Below are 16,694 nucleotides of genomic sequence, written 5' to 3'. Positions count from 1 at the left end.
AAGGGAGAATTTTCACATCTAAGCACTTTTTAAAACAGGAACAGATAAGTAATATGTTTCTAAGTTTATTGAAAGACAGATAATTGACTGTTCCCAGCCCTCCTAATGTATTTCAAAAGTACAAATTATCAGGAAATACACAAACATTAAAAGTTTGCTTAATTAAAGGCTGTTGGGTTTCACATTACATGTTTAGTAGGTTACTATGCTCTAACAGCTCAAGAATGTTTTAATGGATCTGAATTTAGGAAAAAGCATGCCACACTAATGATACTACAATCAACACAACAGTCTAGTGAACAAGTATTGTTTCACTTGAGGGTATATTATGGTTTTGAATTCTTCCTTAATGGTTTTTTTTTTTCATAAATTAAAAGTTACACAAACTAAAACTTACTTGGTATCTACGACCATGATCTTAAATCTTAAGTTTAGCTTACTTTAGTCATGTATTTCATCCTTTTAATGATAGCTTAAATTCAGTTTTAAGTGGCTCAGCAAAACAAATCATGGAAATGGAGGAGGGAGAGGTTCCCAATTTGTTAGTGTTGTATATATTGAGGAAAACCTTTTGTTTCCTCCAGATTTAGAAAGAAACTTAACCATTTATTTCTTGGTATTCTGCTGCCATTGTTAGATTCACTTATTCTTTTAACTTACACTGTATGACCGCTGTACAAGTGTAGGTCCTGTTGCACATTCATCTTTACCAGTAAAAGCAACAAGGTGAATATCTGTTTGGCTGAAAGAATTATGCAGTAGAATTATTTATAAGGGAAAGTGATGACTTAAGTTTATTTATTCAATTTTTCTTTTGAAACATCTCATTACTAAAAATCATTTCATGATCCCTAATACATGAGCCAATGAAATATTTTGAGCTCTAGTTAAGAAGCATGAAGTCTATATGTTAAATCTAAACAAAAGCACTTGTAACTTATTTTGTAAATTTCATGCCTTATTTTCCATTTTTGACACCGTAAAGTGCATTTTCTGTCAACTCTGAGCAAATTTCCCTTTTGCCTTTAATGAAAATAGTGCATTAAGTAGCCAACTGCTGCAAAATTATAAATCAAGTTAGCTGAAGGTGGATCACATTAGACTATCATTCAAAGAAACAAGATGCATAGGATGGAAGTCACGTGGTATGGCTTTAGGGAGAGTGCACCTGTGCCAGATGCATGCCATTTTCAGTAGCTGCCAAATGTGCCTTTAATTAAGAACATCTCTAATTTTTTTCTTCAGATCAAGTCAGCATTTGGGGGCGGGATCAGGGCAGGGGACCTTGGGGTGCAAATATCTGGTGAAACTCACCAGAGAAGAAGCCTTTGTCAAAGTGACATGTATAACTTTAGTAGAAACGTGTTTGTGTGTGTATGTGTGTGTGTGTGTGTGTGTGTGTGTGTGTGTATGTATTTGCCTTTGTTTAGTAGCACGGTATTTGCTAAAATAATCGTCAAAAAAATTGCTCTGTCAGTCTTACTCTGATGTAAAAAAAACAAAGTGCAGTCTATACATCTAATATGGCCTTTGTACCTAACCACGTTCGTAGGTAATCTTTGTACTCTGTGTGCAGTATTATTCGGTTTGCATTTAAAGTGAAAATAATGGCTGTTATTTTTCTGGCATTACTAAGATAAACCGAAAAATAATAAAGAAAAATGCCTTACATAGTCCACAAGTGTATTCTTTCTGTATGTATTTATTTTAGAAAGCACTCCTTTCAGCATCCGTCACCATTATTTTAGCTTGTGCTCTCCATATAGAGAAAATAGTTTGTTCTTTATCATAGTCTTGCTTTGGACGTACTTTTTCCTGTATCATCATACAGAGAAAATTCAGGATTTCCTCCTGTATCAAGCCCCTCTGACTATAGTGACTGGGAGACCCTTGGGATGAAAATCAGTACCTTAGTGACCTTGGATGTCACCTGGATGAAGTTTCAAAGGGCTGAGGGAGGCACTTGTATTCCATAAAAGTTTTCAGATATCACAGTTCCTGGACAGACAAGTCTTACCAAGACCTGTTGGAATGTGGCAGCCTGACGTTTAGCAATTCTTTCTAGGCTTAACATAAAAAGATAACAGTTTATGGTTATACTCTGTAAAGAATTTTTTAAGTGTAAGGTCATTCATGATGAACTACAGAATGTAAAAATGTGTGAAGCCCAATGCCTTTTACAGAATAGAATGCTTAATAAAGATAACTAAAGTTATGAGGGATATGTTTTCAAAGTTTGCCTGCTTGTAGGTATCTTTTTTTAAGAGGTTGCTATTTCATTCTGAAGTTCCCATAACTTCTTGATTCTTTACTATCCAGTTTCCTTTGATGTTACTATCATTTCAATTGCTTTTAAATGACCACATTATAAGCATTTCATAGGGCCCATCTGACTATTCAACAAATATTTACTGTTCCAGGTATACTTCTGATGTTAGGAATATAGCAATGAACAAAACAAAAATCTGTACCATCATAAGATTCATAATCTAGTGAGATGTAGACAATAAGAAATACATAAGAATGTTGTAACTGCTATGAACAACAACAAAAAAAGACAAGGTGACTAGGAATGTAGGGGATGGGGTAGAATATATTAAATGAGATGATCAGAGTCAGCTCAGAGAGAAGATTGCATGTGAGAAAAGACTTGAAAGAGATGAAGGAAGGAGACATGCAAGTGTCTGAGGAAGAGAACATGCCCAGTCACAGGGAAAGGCCGGTTGAGAAGCCCAGCAGCAGGAGCATACATGGAACATCTGAAGAATAGCGAGGCTACTTGTGCCTGGAGAGGAATGAATGTAGGCAGAATAGGAGATGCCATCAGAGGTTTAACAGGGGCCAGATCACTTTTAATGACTTTGGCTTCTCTTAGAAAAGGAGCTCATAGAGCGTTTGAGCAGAGGTTCACTCTGACCATGTTGAGAACAATCAGGGGTCAAGAGTGGGAGTGGGAAGGCTAGCTTGGTCAAGGTGAGAGCAGTGCAGGTGGTGACAAGTGGTCAGAGATGGCCAATTTGCTGAGAGGCTGAACATGGGGTTAAGAAACAGAATTGTCAGGGTGCCTGGGTGGCTCAGTTGGTTAAGCATCTGACTTCGGCTCAGGTCATGATCTCAAGGTCCTTAGAACAAGCCCTGCAACAGGCTCCGTGCTCAGCAGGGAGTCTGCTTATCCCTCCGCCCCTTCCCAGTCCTTGTGCATGCATTCTCTCTCTCTCAAATAAATAAATAAATCTTTTTAAAAAAAAAAAAAGGAATTAAAAAAAAAGAAACAGAATTGTCAAGGATGACTTCAAGGCTTTTGGTCTGAGCAACTAAAGGACAAAGTTACCATTAACTGAGGTGGGAAGGTAGTGATGAAGCAGGCTCAGACATATTAAGTTCAATAAATATAACTATGTCGGACCTCTGACAGGTGTCTGGGCTGAGGCTATAAATTTGGGAGTCACTTTCATAAAGATCATATTTTAAAGCTAGCAGACTGGATATGATCACCAAAGAAGGTAAGTACAAAATGGAAAAAGAAGAGATCTAAGTAAAGGAGAGCCCCCAGGCCACTCTGATAAGAGAGGGAGGAGAAAGCAGAACCAGCAAATTGACTAAGAAGGAATTGCCAATAAAGAAAGATGTAACCCAAGAGTATGTTGTGCCCTTGAAGACTAGTAAATTAGTAGTAGTAGTAGTAGTATTTCAGAAGGAAGAGGTGACAAGCATGTCAAATACTATTTGATAGAGAGAGTGGACTATTCATTTAGCAAGTGAAAGTCAGTGATAAACTGGACACAGCCAGTTGAGGGGAGTGGTACAGGCCAAGTGAGTCTAATAAACAATGGGAGGAGAGAACTGGAGCAAGTTTCCTCACTCAAGTTTTACTAGAAAGGTAAGCAGAGATATAAGGCATAGCTACAACAGTCAAGATATCTTTTGCTTAAAAAATGGAAGAAATAAGAGCATGCTTGTATGCTAAAGCATTTGCCCCACCTGGAAAATGTGATAATAAGGAGAGGGGATGTGGCCTAGGGCTGAATGGAAACAACCCACTTAGAAACACAGATGGTATCCAACAACAGACCTCTACAGTAGAGACCACTGTCTTCAGATAATCAGCTTTATGGACATGAGGAAGAAACACAATACGTTGTTTTCCTGCTAAGAATTATGAGCATTTAATACAATTACCTCTGAAGGGAACGAGGCAAGAGGGGAGAAAAAAATCTAGTTTATAGATAAGAAAGGAGTTTAGATGACTTACCAAGATCATGCATAAGCTCTCTGAAAACAAGTTTTGGAAAATAAGTTACTTGGGTAGAAAAATCTTGACTATTTTGCAGTTCTGACAACCTCCAAAAATAATATTTTCAGCATTACCTAAATCATATCGTATATTCTTATACATATGTTTAAAATTTAGATCTAGTATTACACAACAATTTCTATTTTTTCCCTTAAAATATATAGGTCCTCATCAATTTTCTCAACCTCTTTTGTTAACTCATTTCCTTTTTTGAAAGAGTATATATCATGTCCCTTTTCCCTCACCCTGTCCCCACCACTGTGAGACTTACTGGCCCATATTCCATACATACCAGGATGCTCAGATGCTGAGAGCGCTACAGTCACATCTTCATGCTAAATCAACTTTTAGGCTATGAGAATCCGAAGTGTCCCAAAAGCATTACTGTTTAGGCTTGGGAAGAAAATTATCAATGGTGATATTTCAAGAGAAAGTTTAGTCTGGAAACTAGATTTAATTTTATTATACAACTTAATATAAGACATTCATTTTATTGTTTTCCTAAGTGCATGCAATTATCTGGACTATACAATCAATTTTGTCAATTTATTATAAAGAACACTAATCCTGTGTATATGTATATTTTAACCAAAATATTACTGTATGTGATAGTAAAGGTCACAGATGATAAATTTAAGAATTCAGAAAGATTCATTTGGATTTTGATGAACTATCAACTTTCTGTATCTCAAGATAAGTGTAATCAATTCTTTATTCTGTCCTAAATTTCCATCTATGGATAAAATCTGCGTGCCGAAGCTTACATACTAAGATCAATTTATTGGTCTAAGATGTAATGGCCCTAAAATTTTGGTAGGGCAAAGAATCACCCGAATGCATTTAAAATGCAGGTGCCTGGGCCTCACTCACAAATATTTCAATAAAGTGGGACTGAGCTAGTATCCAGGAACCTGAATTTTTACAAGTGCCCTCATGGCAAAAGTAACATAATAGTAAAGACTTGAAGAAGGTAAGCAAATGAGACATGAAGTTCTATAGAAAGCACTACTCAAATGGTTTTCCCTGGGCAAGCAAGAAACATTCTACTTTCAAACCTCCAACAGGTTTTAACTATTTGTCACATGATCAAACAACCCACTACAGAGAACCCTAGAGTGCTGCTCCACAAATCCCTGGTTCTACAAGGTTCCACTTTGGGAGTCAGAAAAGCAGGGGAATCCTTGCTCGGGCTTGTACACAAACCACAGCAGGCTGCAGAAGGGACCTGTTGCCACTCCCAACCTGCGTGAAAACATCCACCTCATCTCCTGGTGGAATGTTTCTTTCTGCTTATGAACCCAGAGACTTCCAGAAGACAGCTATAGTCTCCTGTAAACTGTACTTCTCCAGGAGACTGGAGCTCACAGATGTAGGAACTGCAAACCTCCTTCTCACCCTGACTTCATCCTTAATCCAGCATTATATTAAATGTCATTAAGAAATATTATTAAAGATCCTATCTCCACTGTCGATTTACAATACTATGTAGAAAGATTATGAAATGAGCCAGGACAACACAGAAAAAAGTAGCAAACTTTTTTTTTTAAGTGGAGAGATGTTTTCTAACTCTAGATGCTGTGAAAGTGGCAGTGGCGCCTTCTGCCTTTAAGCAAAAAGTGCTTCTGAAGACAACTGTATTTTATTTCCTTTGTGATTGGTATTTTTCTTTTAAAAAAAATGAAAGGCGGGAAGGTAAAATGACAATCCTGAAGCTCTTTGTCAAATTATGAATAGATTTTATTCCCTGTAGTCTACTCTACACTATTCTAGAAGTGGAAAGGAATTTACAAAGATACGTCATAGTTCCTGTCCTTGAAGGGACTTACATTCTTCTTGGGAAGACAAGATAAAATATATCAAAAGACAGACATGTTACAACACAGGAGATCACAAAAAGATGAGGGACTTAAACTGGACCTTGAAGACCAGCAGAGAGGAAAGAGGCTAGGAAAAAGGCATGAAGCAAGGTTCAAGGCTCACTAGCAAGCAATAAAAGCCCAGCTTTGCTGATACACGTGGTCCAGCAGGCCTATAAAACGGGAGATGGCAGCCAAAGAGAAGATTTGGAGCCATACTGGAGAGACAGACAGCCCTGAATGTCAAGTCAAGGAGTTCAGAATTTGTAGACAATAAGAACAAAGAGTATCATACAATCCAGCATTGGGAAATATTAATGTGTTAGAGATGTGTAGGATTGATGGGAACAGACAGTACTTGGGGACAGTCAGAAAGCTACCAGAAAAATCCAGATATCGAGTGATGGAGACCCAGAGAGTAGCAGCACTAATTATTACTAATTTTATATGCTAGTTTCATAAGACACAACAAAATTGAGTTATGCTACCGATGTAACATCAAGATTTTTTCAAAGGATGTTATCCTTTGCGAGGTGTGTGATGCTTTTGAAACCTTCCCAGGAATCTATCATTTATATGATCAACATTATGAAGGAGAAAGAAATGTTATTGTTTTTACACTTTACTTAAAAGACTGTGATTTGTACTTCACTTTCCACATCCAGTCAGTTCTGTGTTGTGCTTTCAGGCATTGCACCCAAACCACCTTTGGCCTACTAATAGAGAGAAACTGGAACTTCAAAGGAGTTCATTAACTTCAGGAAAATGAAAAGCTTGGCTTACACTTAAATATTGGAAATATTCCAAATATTCCAAACTTGGAAGCGATCTTTTAAGTGCTCCAGACCTCCTATTGTTCAAAATGCTAATGGATGAGTTCCTAATTAACCATCAGACAAGTAGAAGAAAACCTACAACACTCAGAAGCTAAACTTCCCCCAAATCTATCATACAGCACATTCCTAGAGGAACACCCTCTAAAGAAAGTTGGTTTGAGTACCAAGATTTTGAATAAGCTGTAACCAAATGCCTCCAATTCATTACAGACAACTGCCTGGGAAGAGAGACCTAATTTTTTTCTATTATTCTTACATTTGGGGCATGTCAAGGATGTGGACCATCTTGGACATATCCATGTGGAAACAAAGCACATTTTAGTACCCCATACCCAGGCAAGCCTCATTGCAATGATTCCCCTGTCTGAGCTATAAAAACTGTTTTTTGTTTTTGTTTTTTTTACAGCTTACTTCTGGAAAACAGAAAAAGAACTGCCAGCCGTAGTTTTCATTCTGACCTGGTGTTTTGTAGCAACCCATGTGTGTGAGCCATTAAAGCACTGATGTTGCCATCTTCTTTCCAGACTGAAGAAAGTCTTTTTAAAGAGAAGATGTAGCTTAATAAGTGCTTTTCCCCCCAATCTATCTGTTCATGAGTGTTTGTGACATTCAGGATCACTAGTGGATCTTTAAATCCTGAATACTCAGTAACACATAGACTCTGAACTGTTCTCATCTACAGCATAATCCCCATGAGGGAAAATATTTCTTTGGCCTCCCAGTTTTGAGAGATATCATTGGTCCCTGTACTGATTTTCATAACAACAGAACAAAAGAAATACTACTCTCAGGGTTCTCTTCCTGTTTGGAGATCAATGTGTCTATATGCTTTGAACCTTCTATATCATGGTTTAAGCACAAATACTCCACAACTCAGATTGGCAACATGTAAAATATAACTTTGTTAATTGATCCTTTGCCTTTAGGTATGCCTTGGAGTTTTTGGAAGATATATGGCAAGACAGACCTGGCCCCTAACACCATGTGTATTAGCCTAAGAGCACTGGAATGAATTCATAAGGTAAATGCCTAGGAAGCATAAAATTCACATCCATGTTACATGCTCAATATTATACTGGGGGAATGACTTCAAGTTGGAAGTTTTTGTTCTTACAAATATTTATTTTCCTCCAAATTTATTGTGTTTCTGTAATGCTGTGAAAAGTCTTCATTTCCCTTTTCCCAAGTGTTGAGGTTCAAAAAGCCAGCTCTCAACCATAGACTAATCTTCATCTCTTCAATGTCTTGTATGTTGATTTAGTTTCATATGTAAGTATTTATATTAGTTTTCCTCAGGGATTTATACATCAATATATATATGTGTGTATATATATATATATATATATATATATATTCCTACACAGATATATACAAGCTTTTTATCCTCATCTTACCACTTGACAATACAACTTTAAGTATGTTTTACACAGCTGTTCCTTGGTCAAGGTCATTTGCAAGAGCAAGTCGGTTTCTGAAGAAATCTTGTTTGGTGGGTGAAGGATCCATTGAGGGATTCTCATTAGTTTTTTCCCTGTATTCTGATCCACTGGACCTAAAATCTCAGCACACAGATAAAGTACAGGTTGATTTGGTTTTGTTTTCAGATATTTTATCTATCCAAATTGTTTTGCATTTGTAAAACAATTGCCTTTTAGATCTGGAATAATTTTTACTTTCCTTCAATTTCATGACTCAGCACATGTGTAACTAAAATTTGCAACGAATATAAAGAGAATATCTTTCTAATGCTTTATGGAGACAATTGTGACAACTGTGTATGTTAGTGTAAGATATTGTGTATAACATTGTAAAGGGGAAACAAAAGCTCAGAAAATTTAGGAAATCTTATTTTTGATTCAACCCAGCAACTATTCCACAAATTACCAAGGCCCTTAAATTAAAATGGATGGAATTCATTGTTCTCAATCAAGGTTATCTATCAAGGGCCATTACTGAATTTGGGCATTACATTACAAACTCTTGCTTTTGCTTGTTTTCATTTTTAAATGAAAGATTTATTGAAGCCAACCACACATATATGCTACATTTGGTAGAATGCAGAAATTAGTACAGTAGTCAGATTGAGGAGATTCTATAATCTCAACCACCACGAAGGAGACCAAGCCCAATCAATCAATAGTCAACAACTCAAATCAGTCCAATTGAGTCCCCAGTCGAGGGTGCATTCTTCCTTTATCTTGGTTAAGCCAGTTGGGTAATCCATTCCAGCTCTGCACCTTCTCCAGTTTGTTCATGTCAGAAGTCCCTGGAGGGAGGAGGCTTTCTGGAAATAACCTCTGATAAGCTAGGCTGGGGCCCTTTGGCTAACTTAAACTCTGAGCTAGAATGAGTAAAACTAGCCCAGTGACTAAGACCAATATCAGAAGACCTCATGCAGGATGTATGGAAGTGACATTAGACATGAAGTTCTTTGTCCAAAGCTCCTATACAACTGAACAGGTTCTCCATATGCTGAGGGAGAATCAGGCATGCTTCCACTATCCACAAAAGAAGGATAAATTCTTTCACTATCTTTGGTATGCTACAAGTCCTAATTGTTGTTGTTAGATAAGTTAATTGTGACTCTATCACTTACTGAATTAATTGGGCAGAATGCAAACATCCCTTTATATTATTCAAGGAAAGAAGTTGGATCCACACAAAGACTAAAATCTTGATGTCTGGAAACCTGATGACTGACTGGATTTTTTTTTTTTTTAATACTATTCATTCCTGATGCTTGGTGTCACAGATGAAGCCAGAGCTGCCCACCATGTTTTCTACTTTCATTCAGGAAGAAGCACTTTTCCACTACATCACAGTGCATAGAGGAAAAACTATTCTTTCTCTCAACACCAGTCCATCTGGGTACTCATGAGATAAGATTCTATCTTATCTGGTGAGGTGAAAGTCCTTTTCCCTTTCAGAAGCCCCCCACCCCCAACTCTGCCTTGAAAGAGCCTCCACCTGCCCCACCCTAAGACTCCACACCTCCTCTCAACTCAGAATTCCCACCTACCTACAGTTCAAATCATCCCTGAGTAGTACAGTTGTGCCCAAAATGTTAGGAAGATATATTTTTGACAATTTCATTCTTTTTCCATATCTTCTGCTATTCAGAAAGCTAGGAATGCCTATATTTTGGGGTGGGAAATAGGAAGCAAGATTTTAATCTGGTGGTGTTTCTTCTGAATGGTTCCCCCTTACGGCAGTTTCTCATCAGAAAATCATTAGCCAAAACTTAAAATCTTTACCTCACATTTCCCCTCTTAGCTACATCTGATCTCTCCAAAACCCAGTATGTTATACTTTGATGGTTCCAACATGCAACTGTTTAGTGTTTACCTGGAAATGGGAAAGCTTTGATGTCACCACCAGCCCCAAGGACCACAGAAATCTTCACCAGTTGCGTTCCCATTTCTGAAACAAATGCCAAAATCGCCCTGTCTAGTTTTCAAAGTCCACAAACTCAGCTTAGTATTTTCTTTTTTTAACCGCTCTTCTCACAAATCACTTTCTCTGTGTCTCCAAGTATGTGAATTTCTCTATATTTCCTGATATTAACTATTAATTAACTAATGGCTAACTTGCTAATCCTTTTCAAAATCCAGCATTCTACTGTAGCCATGACTATAAGCTTGTTTTTATCCTTTCAAAGATAATTTTAACTTGCTTACATAGTATGTGGCCACTTGGACTCTTCCAAATGTGTGGCTATTAGGCTTTGAAGTAATGTACACCTAAATTACTGGGAAATAATTTGCAGAATCTAGGAGAAGGAGCTACCGTATTTGCTTTTATTCCCTTCAGCCCTTCATCCTTCCTCTCAGTCCACAGAGACAAAGAAAATAACAAGCTGGGTAGATCATACAAGTGTAGATTTGCTACAAATAAGCCTTGTAAGTTTATTTAGAGCTGGGAAAGGAGCAGGGGTAAAATCCAGTGCCCTGGAATCCTCTGACCTAAGAAGGGCTGGTTTTCTGATTGGAAAGATTGTCTGCTGTGAAAGCTTTAGCAAACCTGCACATGGAAAGGCAAGGGAGCAGGGCAACACCCATCCTGTCCCCCAAACCAGTCAGCCCTAGTAATCAACAAGGTGACAAATTAGCATTCTTTTACTATATGTTTGTTGAGTGCTTACTATGCTCTAGGTACTAAACCTTCAGCTCGGTTACCCTTACATCTGAACTATAAGCTTCTAATGGACTACAACTATTTCTTTTACTTCTTTTGTGCTAGACAGAACTTAGTACACTAAAGACCCTTCCTTAACTTAGTGATAGGTTTCAAATGATCTATTAAGAAACATTTGTAATGAGGTTTAAGTCATCTAAAATGTTATGCTTTCAATCATCTCCTTTGATTTTGAAGTTATGTAGGGAAATGAGAGAGGAATCCCCAGTAGATAAGAAATGAGAGGACTTGAAATAGGCTTTGAGGAAGTAGAGAAGAAGGTGGGATAAATTATCAATTAATTCTTTGGTAGTAAAAAAAAAATGAAATATGAAAAAAAAAATTCTTTGGTAGTCCTTTCTATTACATGGTTCCACAGCCAAGGCTGTGCATACACAAAAACAGCTGGTAAGACACCAAAAGAAGAGGATTCACTGATGTTCAGTTACATGGGGCCCTGTAGAAGTATTCTGTATGTGTGTGTCTTTAAGAAAAGAGAGAGATTTTGATGTGACTGGTACAGGGAGGGTGATGAGGAGGAAGGAGACACTCTGAGATATATAAGTATAAAGCGTTAAAGGGAATGAGAATGGGTGAGGAAACAGAATTAATCATTTGGAAGCCATATTCTTTTTCTTCCACTTCCCCAAATTTGGGAATAAAAGAACACCTATACTCTCTACCTCTAAACTGTCTTACATAATCCTCTTCGTTCATGCCATACCCCTAACCAAGCATACTTATTAAACTAAGTGCAAGATTTATATATATATATAGATAAAGTAGCATTTGCTTCACACTTCAGAGTAGTCTAGATATAAGACTTAAACAGCCTCCATATCCAGCCTTCTAGAACGGGACGGTTTGTCTTAATCCCTGCTCAAAGGCAGAGATAAGGGTTCAGTCCAGCGTCAGCCTATCATATTAGGTCTGCTCCTGGCTTCTAAGGATCTTCATTTAAAATTTTTTAAAGTTGCTTAACATTTTCAAGCTTCAGATATGTAGTCTTTATTCTGATCAATTCTGGGCAGCTTTCAGGGACATGTGACCTGGTATCTACCCAGGACAAATGTGCCTGAGATAGAAATAATCAGAGCATCATCCTTTTCCCAAATATCTTGGGCATTTTTCAGGACTTTTTTTTTTTTTTTTTTATGATGTCAACTTGACTCTCCCTTTTGAATCCTTGTGGGTCTGAGCATTCGGCCCTCCCAGCCTCAGAGGGAAGAGAACCCTTTCTCAGGTTTTCTGCTGCATCTGGCTCCATGCCTAGCTTCATCCCGAAGCAGCACTCTGGGTGTGTGGGGCCACCAGCCAAACAAGCCCCTATGGATACAAAAAGTGTGTCAGTGTAGACAGGAATGAGCCTCCAGAGGGCTGTGGGGGAGGCAGGCAGCGAACCCCAAACTTGACACAGGTGGCTTTTCTGGCACTAGTCCATTTTGGACCTCGGAGGCCAGGTTGTGGCATGGCTCCAAGACCCAGGATTAACCACTTCTTAAAGTCACACGGCTTGCTGCCGGCCTGACCTCTCCACACATGGGAGGAGAATGAGCTAAATGTCTCTTTCTGGTTCCTCCCTGTACCTGTCCACATGCCTGACTTCAGAGTGCAAGTTCCTATACAACAGCTGGGACTATGTCATTCATGATTCCTACACAAGTATCTCATACAGTACATGCATATAAGAAAGAATGCTTAACCACCAAGAAGAATGGTGTGTTCTCATCTGAGTTAAGAGCCACTGACCTTTCTGTGCTACTCTGGGACTTTCTTATCCTTCCTCTCTATCTTAGCATAGTAGAGCAAACTTCCCATGGTTTTTACATGAGAACACTCAGGAGAACTACTCAAGCTGCTTCTTTATCCTGTCCCAAAGCACCTATTATGGTACCCTGACACAAGGCAGTAAGCAAATATCACCTGGTGGTGCTCACAATCCTACCCTAGATGTTCAAAGCTAGGAAAGTCTGCCAGAGGGAGCAGCCATCTGTGTGGCACCCCCTTCACTTCCATTCATATACCACTTCAGATTTTAAATACAAAGACAGCAGCAGAATTGGTGGCAGCACTGTGATTGGTGCAGAAGAGACTGATCTATGAGAAAAGATAAGAGGTCGAAGGAGATCCACTTAACTCTCTAAGAAGGATCCCCAAAAGGTGCAAGAAGACTGCAAGCAATTAACCAACATGAATTTGGAGAGTCCACAGCTAGTCCTCAGCACTGTGCCGAGGGCTGGGGGGCGGGGGGTGGTGGGAGGGCTACAGAAAGGTAAAATCAGGTCTTCCACATGGTGAGTCTTTAAAATTATAGGTCCCAACGCCATATTAATTTCTTGTTCCAGGTGTTAAAAAGATGTGATTACTCAGATTGATCTAAAACAAAGCCAAAGTACAGATAAAGCAAATCTCAGGTGCTTATCTTGGGCAATTTCCCACTCGGTGCAGGAATCCCTTCCATTAGCATCCCTGACCCAAGTCATCTAGCTTCGACTCAGGGGAACCCATTCCCTCAAGAGGCAGCCAGTTCCCAGTACCTGCGTTTTTAGATAGTTCTTCTTCTTACCCACTGCTCCTAGTTCTGCCCCTTAGACACAGAGAGGACAAGTCTACTCCCTCTGCCTCAAGTAATGGACAGAGCATTCTCTTACATTGCTCCAAAAAATGGGAACCAGTGGTGAATCCATGGCTCACTGTCTTCCAACAGACAGTACCCACTCACTATAAATGGCAGCGGGTAAAAAGTGGCTATTTGTTTTGGCAATATTGTGGTTTAACAAAAAGATAGGCTTAAGCAGTGGCTATCTTAGGAGTCCTTAGAAGGATTTAGGAGCCTAAATTCTAAGGTTAGGTTGGGAGGGTTGTCTGCTTCCAGGTCTCTCCATCCCAGCCAAACATGACAGAGGCAGGCAGTAGGCCAAGAAAAATCTAATCTATGAAGGTAAAGAGAGTAATACAAGTCTTAACTCCTCGCCCTCTGCATAAAGGGATCTAGCAATAGTCATGCATGCATGCACAGGGCTACCTTAGTCACAGTGAAAGAGGACATGGTGGAGTAGTACTGTATCTAACTGTAATAATGTTGCTCTCTTTCTCTTCCTCATTCTTCCAGTAACAGGCAGGGACCCACAATTAGAGATCTACTAATCTCAGTACCATCCTCCCCATGGGAGAAAAATTGGACAAATCATCAAAAAAAGTCCTCACTCCAGGCCTGCCCTCAACTCTTCCATCAAGACCATTATCTACATCAGCCAGTAACTTCTACCCTCAAGGGAGAAAGTGATTTCCCTCTACTTTCTCACTTATAAGCAATTCCACAAAGGCAGCTACAGTGTCTTTAACTTTTCCATCCACTAAATGTTGAAAACTGACTACAAGAACCTCCTCTCCCAAGAGAAACTAAGTAGCAGGTAAACTCTCTCTAAGGGAGGGGGAGGTGGCCTGAGGACCAGTGGAGATGAGAGACAATAGTCTCTCAGGCAGGCAGTGACTGGGCTGGAGAATCCCTCTCAGGTCAAATGCTAAATGCTCCAATCTCTCTTCCTTACATTTCATGCTGGGGTTTGGCCATCATCTCCCAGTCTGTAAGACAGTGCTCATAAATGCTGGCCCAAATGCCTGATGGGTGATTCCCTGCAAAAAGGACTTAGAATCTTAGAAGGACCACAGGAGGGAAATGTCTTGTTTTTGCCTCCTCTGGAGTATGGAAACTCCATTAAAGTAATTTTTCTTTAACTAGGGCCCAAGGCAAATCCATTCCATCATTTCTGATAGGGAAAACACTAGTAAACCAAGTACTAGCATCCAGGATAACTATAGACTCCTATAAGCAGAAGTGCTGAGATGCCCTGGAAAACTTTCTACAGCTGGGGAGATTTGGATGGAGCACCCATTATACCCAACTCCAACAGTGGATCCCATGCCTCCCAGTCTCAAAGGGATTTGATTGTCATCAGCTCATTACCCTGGGGACCTCCTCTGCTTACTCTTCTCAGACACACAACTTTGGGAACAAGGAAGAGCTAAAAGAGGCAGAGGACATGGCTGAGTTTGCTTTTACTCTAGGAGATTACAACAAGAAAACATATTCACCTGGCAGGAATCGTGGCTACTGGCTGCAGGCACTGAGCTTGAAGCTGTTGTGTGAAACCCGGCTACTCGAAACTTATTACTGTTAAAACCTCAAGACTTAGCCCAAAGGGAAATGAGTTACAATGCTGTCTTGTCTAAGGGCTACTCACTTCTTTTTAAAGAGCTTGCGGAAGGAGCTGCGAAAGCCCCCTTTCTGGTCTTGCCTGGGGTTTTGATCGCTGAAAGATGTTTGCTCACTTTCTCTTTCTTCCTTTGGACAGAATCTGGTGGTGTCTTCTAAATGCATCTCCTGAAAATAAAATAAAAGAGGGGTGTTTATTTACTATTTCCAAAGTTAATATTACCCTCTGATTGGGACGATTCTTTTAACTCTGTCACTTTCCTCTCCTACCCCAAAAGACTAACAGTGAGCACCCTATTCCAACTAAAAAACCTAGGCTAACAAAGAAATCAGAAGTCGGCAAGAGGATAATTTTCTACTGAGTTCAGAAGGATTTTGTACGAACCAAGGCAAACAGTCTTAGAGTAAGATTATGGTATAAAAATAATTAAAGATCAGGACATAAGGGAAGTTAGCAAGTATCTTAAGACTATGGAGAACAGCTTCTTATTCTGGTACCAATACTGTCTTGCTGAAAAACAAGTAGTGGTCCCCTCACATCTCTGGAAGTGTTTCTCTTTCTACAAAATAAGGCAATTCCTTCCTTGTAATGTTAGTTTTAAACTCATATTCCTAACTCTCCATTTTAGACATAAATGGGGAAGGAGGTTTTGAGAGGTCAGATCTGTTTATTTTTTTTTATTTTTTTTCATATCTGTTTAGAAGTAAATGTCAACTATGTATACAGGCACATGTACATGCATGTGTGTATGTGTGCCTGCCATATTATTTCCACCCTGCAAATACGCCTTTAATATAGTTTTTATAATTCTTAATTCATGGTATTTGCGGTGTAAAGTAAAAATAAATAAAACAAGGCCCTATCTTCTGTGAACTTTCTAGTTTCTTTTCAAGCGTGAGATGTGCTAAATAAAATAGATATGTACTTATGTTTATGTTCCATATGAATGAAATATTTCATTTCATTCATGAAATGAAGTGACTGAGAACTTAGAAGGGACCTAAAATAGCTGCTTAATTTTGAACCTAAGAAGAGAACCCAAGAGATCAAAGCAAAAACCACCCCAAAACTTTCATGAATTGGATGGGTGCCTGCTTGCTGACAGTGAAGTGAGGCATGGAGATGACTTTTTTCAGGACACATGGGTTTGACTTTGAGAATTTAACTTGGGGTTTTAGTAGCAGATTTGGAGATTCTCTGAGACTCTACTAAGATTCATAACTAAACTATGAAGAGCAACATCTTGATAGCTTAGTGGGGCATTTCTCAAAGTGTGGTCCTGGGGCAACAGGATCAACTGGAGCTTCTATTTAAAATG

General features: G+C 39.0%; 1 protein-coding gene across 7 annotated transcripts in view; it reads right to left on the bottom strand.

Moving 5' to 3' along the window:
* Positions 1–764: 764 nt before the first annotated feature.
* Positions 765–16,694, bottom strand: part of ARHGEF33 (Rho guanine nucleotide exchange factor 33) — an 82,635-nt gene continuing 66,705 nt past the window's right edge. For 2 of the 7 annotated variants that reach the window (XM_025454110.3, XM_049095781.1), the window contains exons 17-18: positions 15,404–15,543; positions 765–8,538 (exon numbers count right to left, since the gene is read on the bottom strand). In XM_025454110.3, coding sequence (XP_025309895.1) covers positions 8,409–8,538; positions 15,404–15,543 — 270 coding nt within the window. In that variant the 3' untranslated portion in view covers positions 765–8,408. The other 5 variants (XM_025454113.3, XM_025454114.2, XM_035700400.1 and 2 more) reach the window with 5 other exon arrangements.

This window comes from Canis lupus, chromosome 17 (assembly GCF_003254725.2).
Source record: "Canis lupus dingo isolate Sandy chromosome 17, ASM325472v2, whole genome shotgun sequence".
NCBI classification, from domain to species: domain Eukaryota; kingdom Metazoa; phylum Chordata; class Mammalia; order Carnivora; family Canidae; genus Canis; species Canis lupus.
The sequence above is the reverse complement of the archived record's forward strand: the minus strand, read 5'-3'. Positions and strand labels throughout refer to the sequence as shown.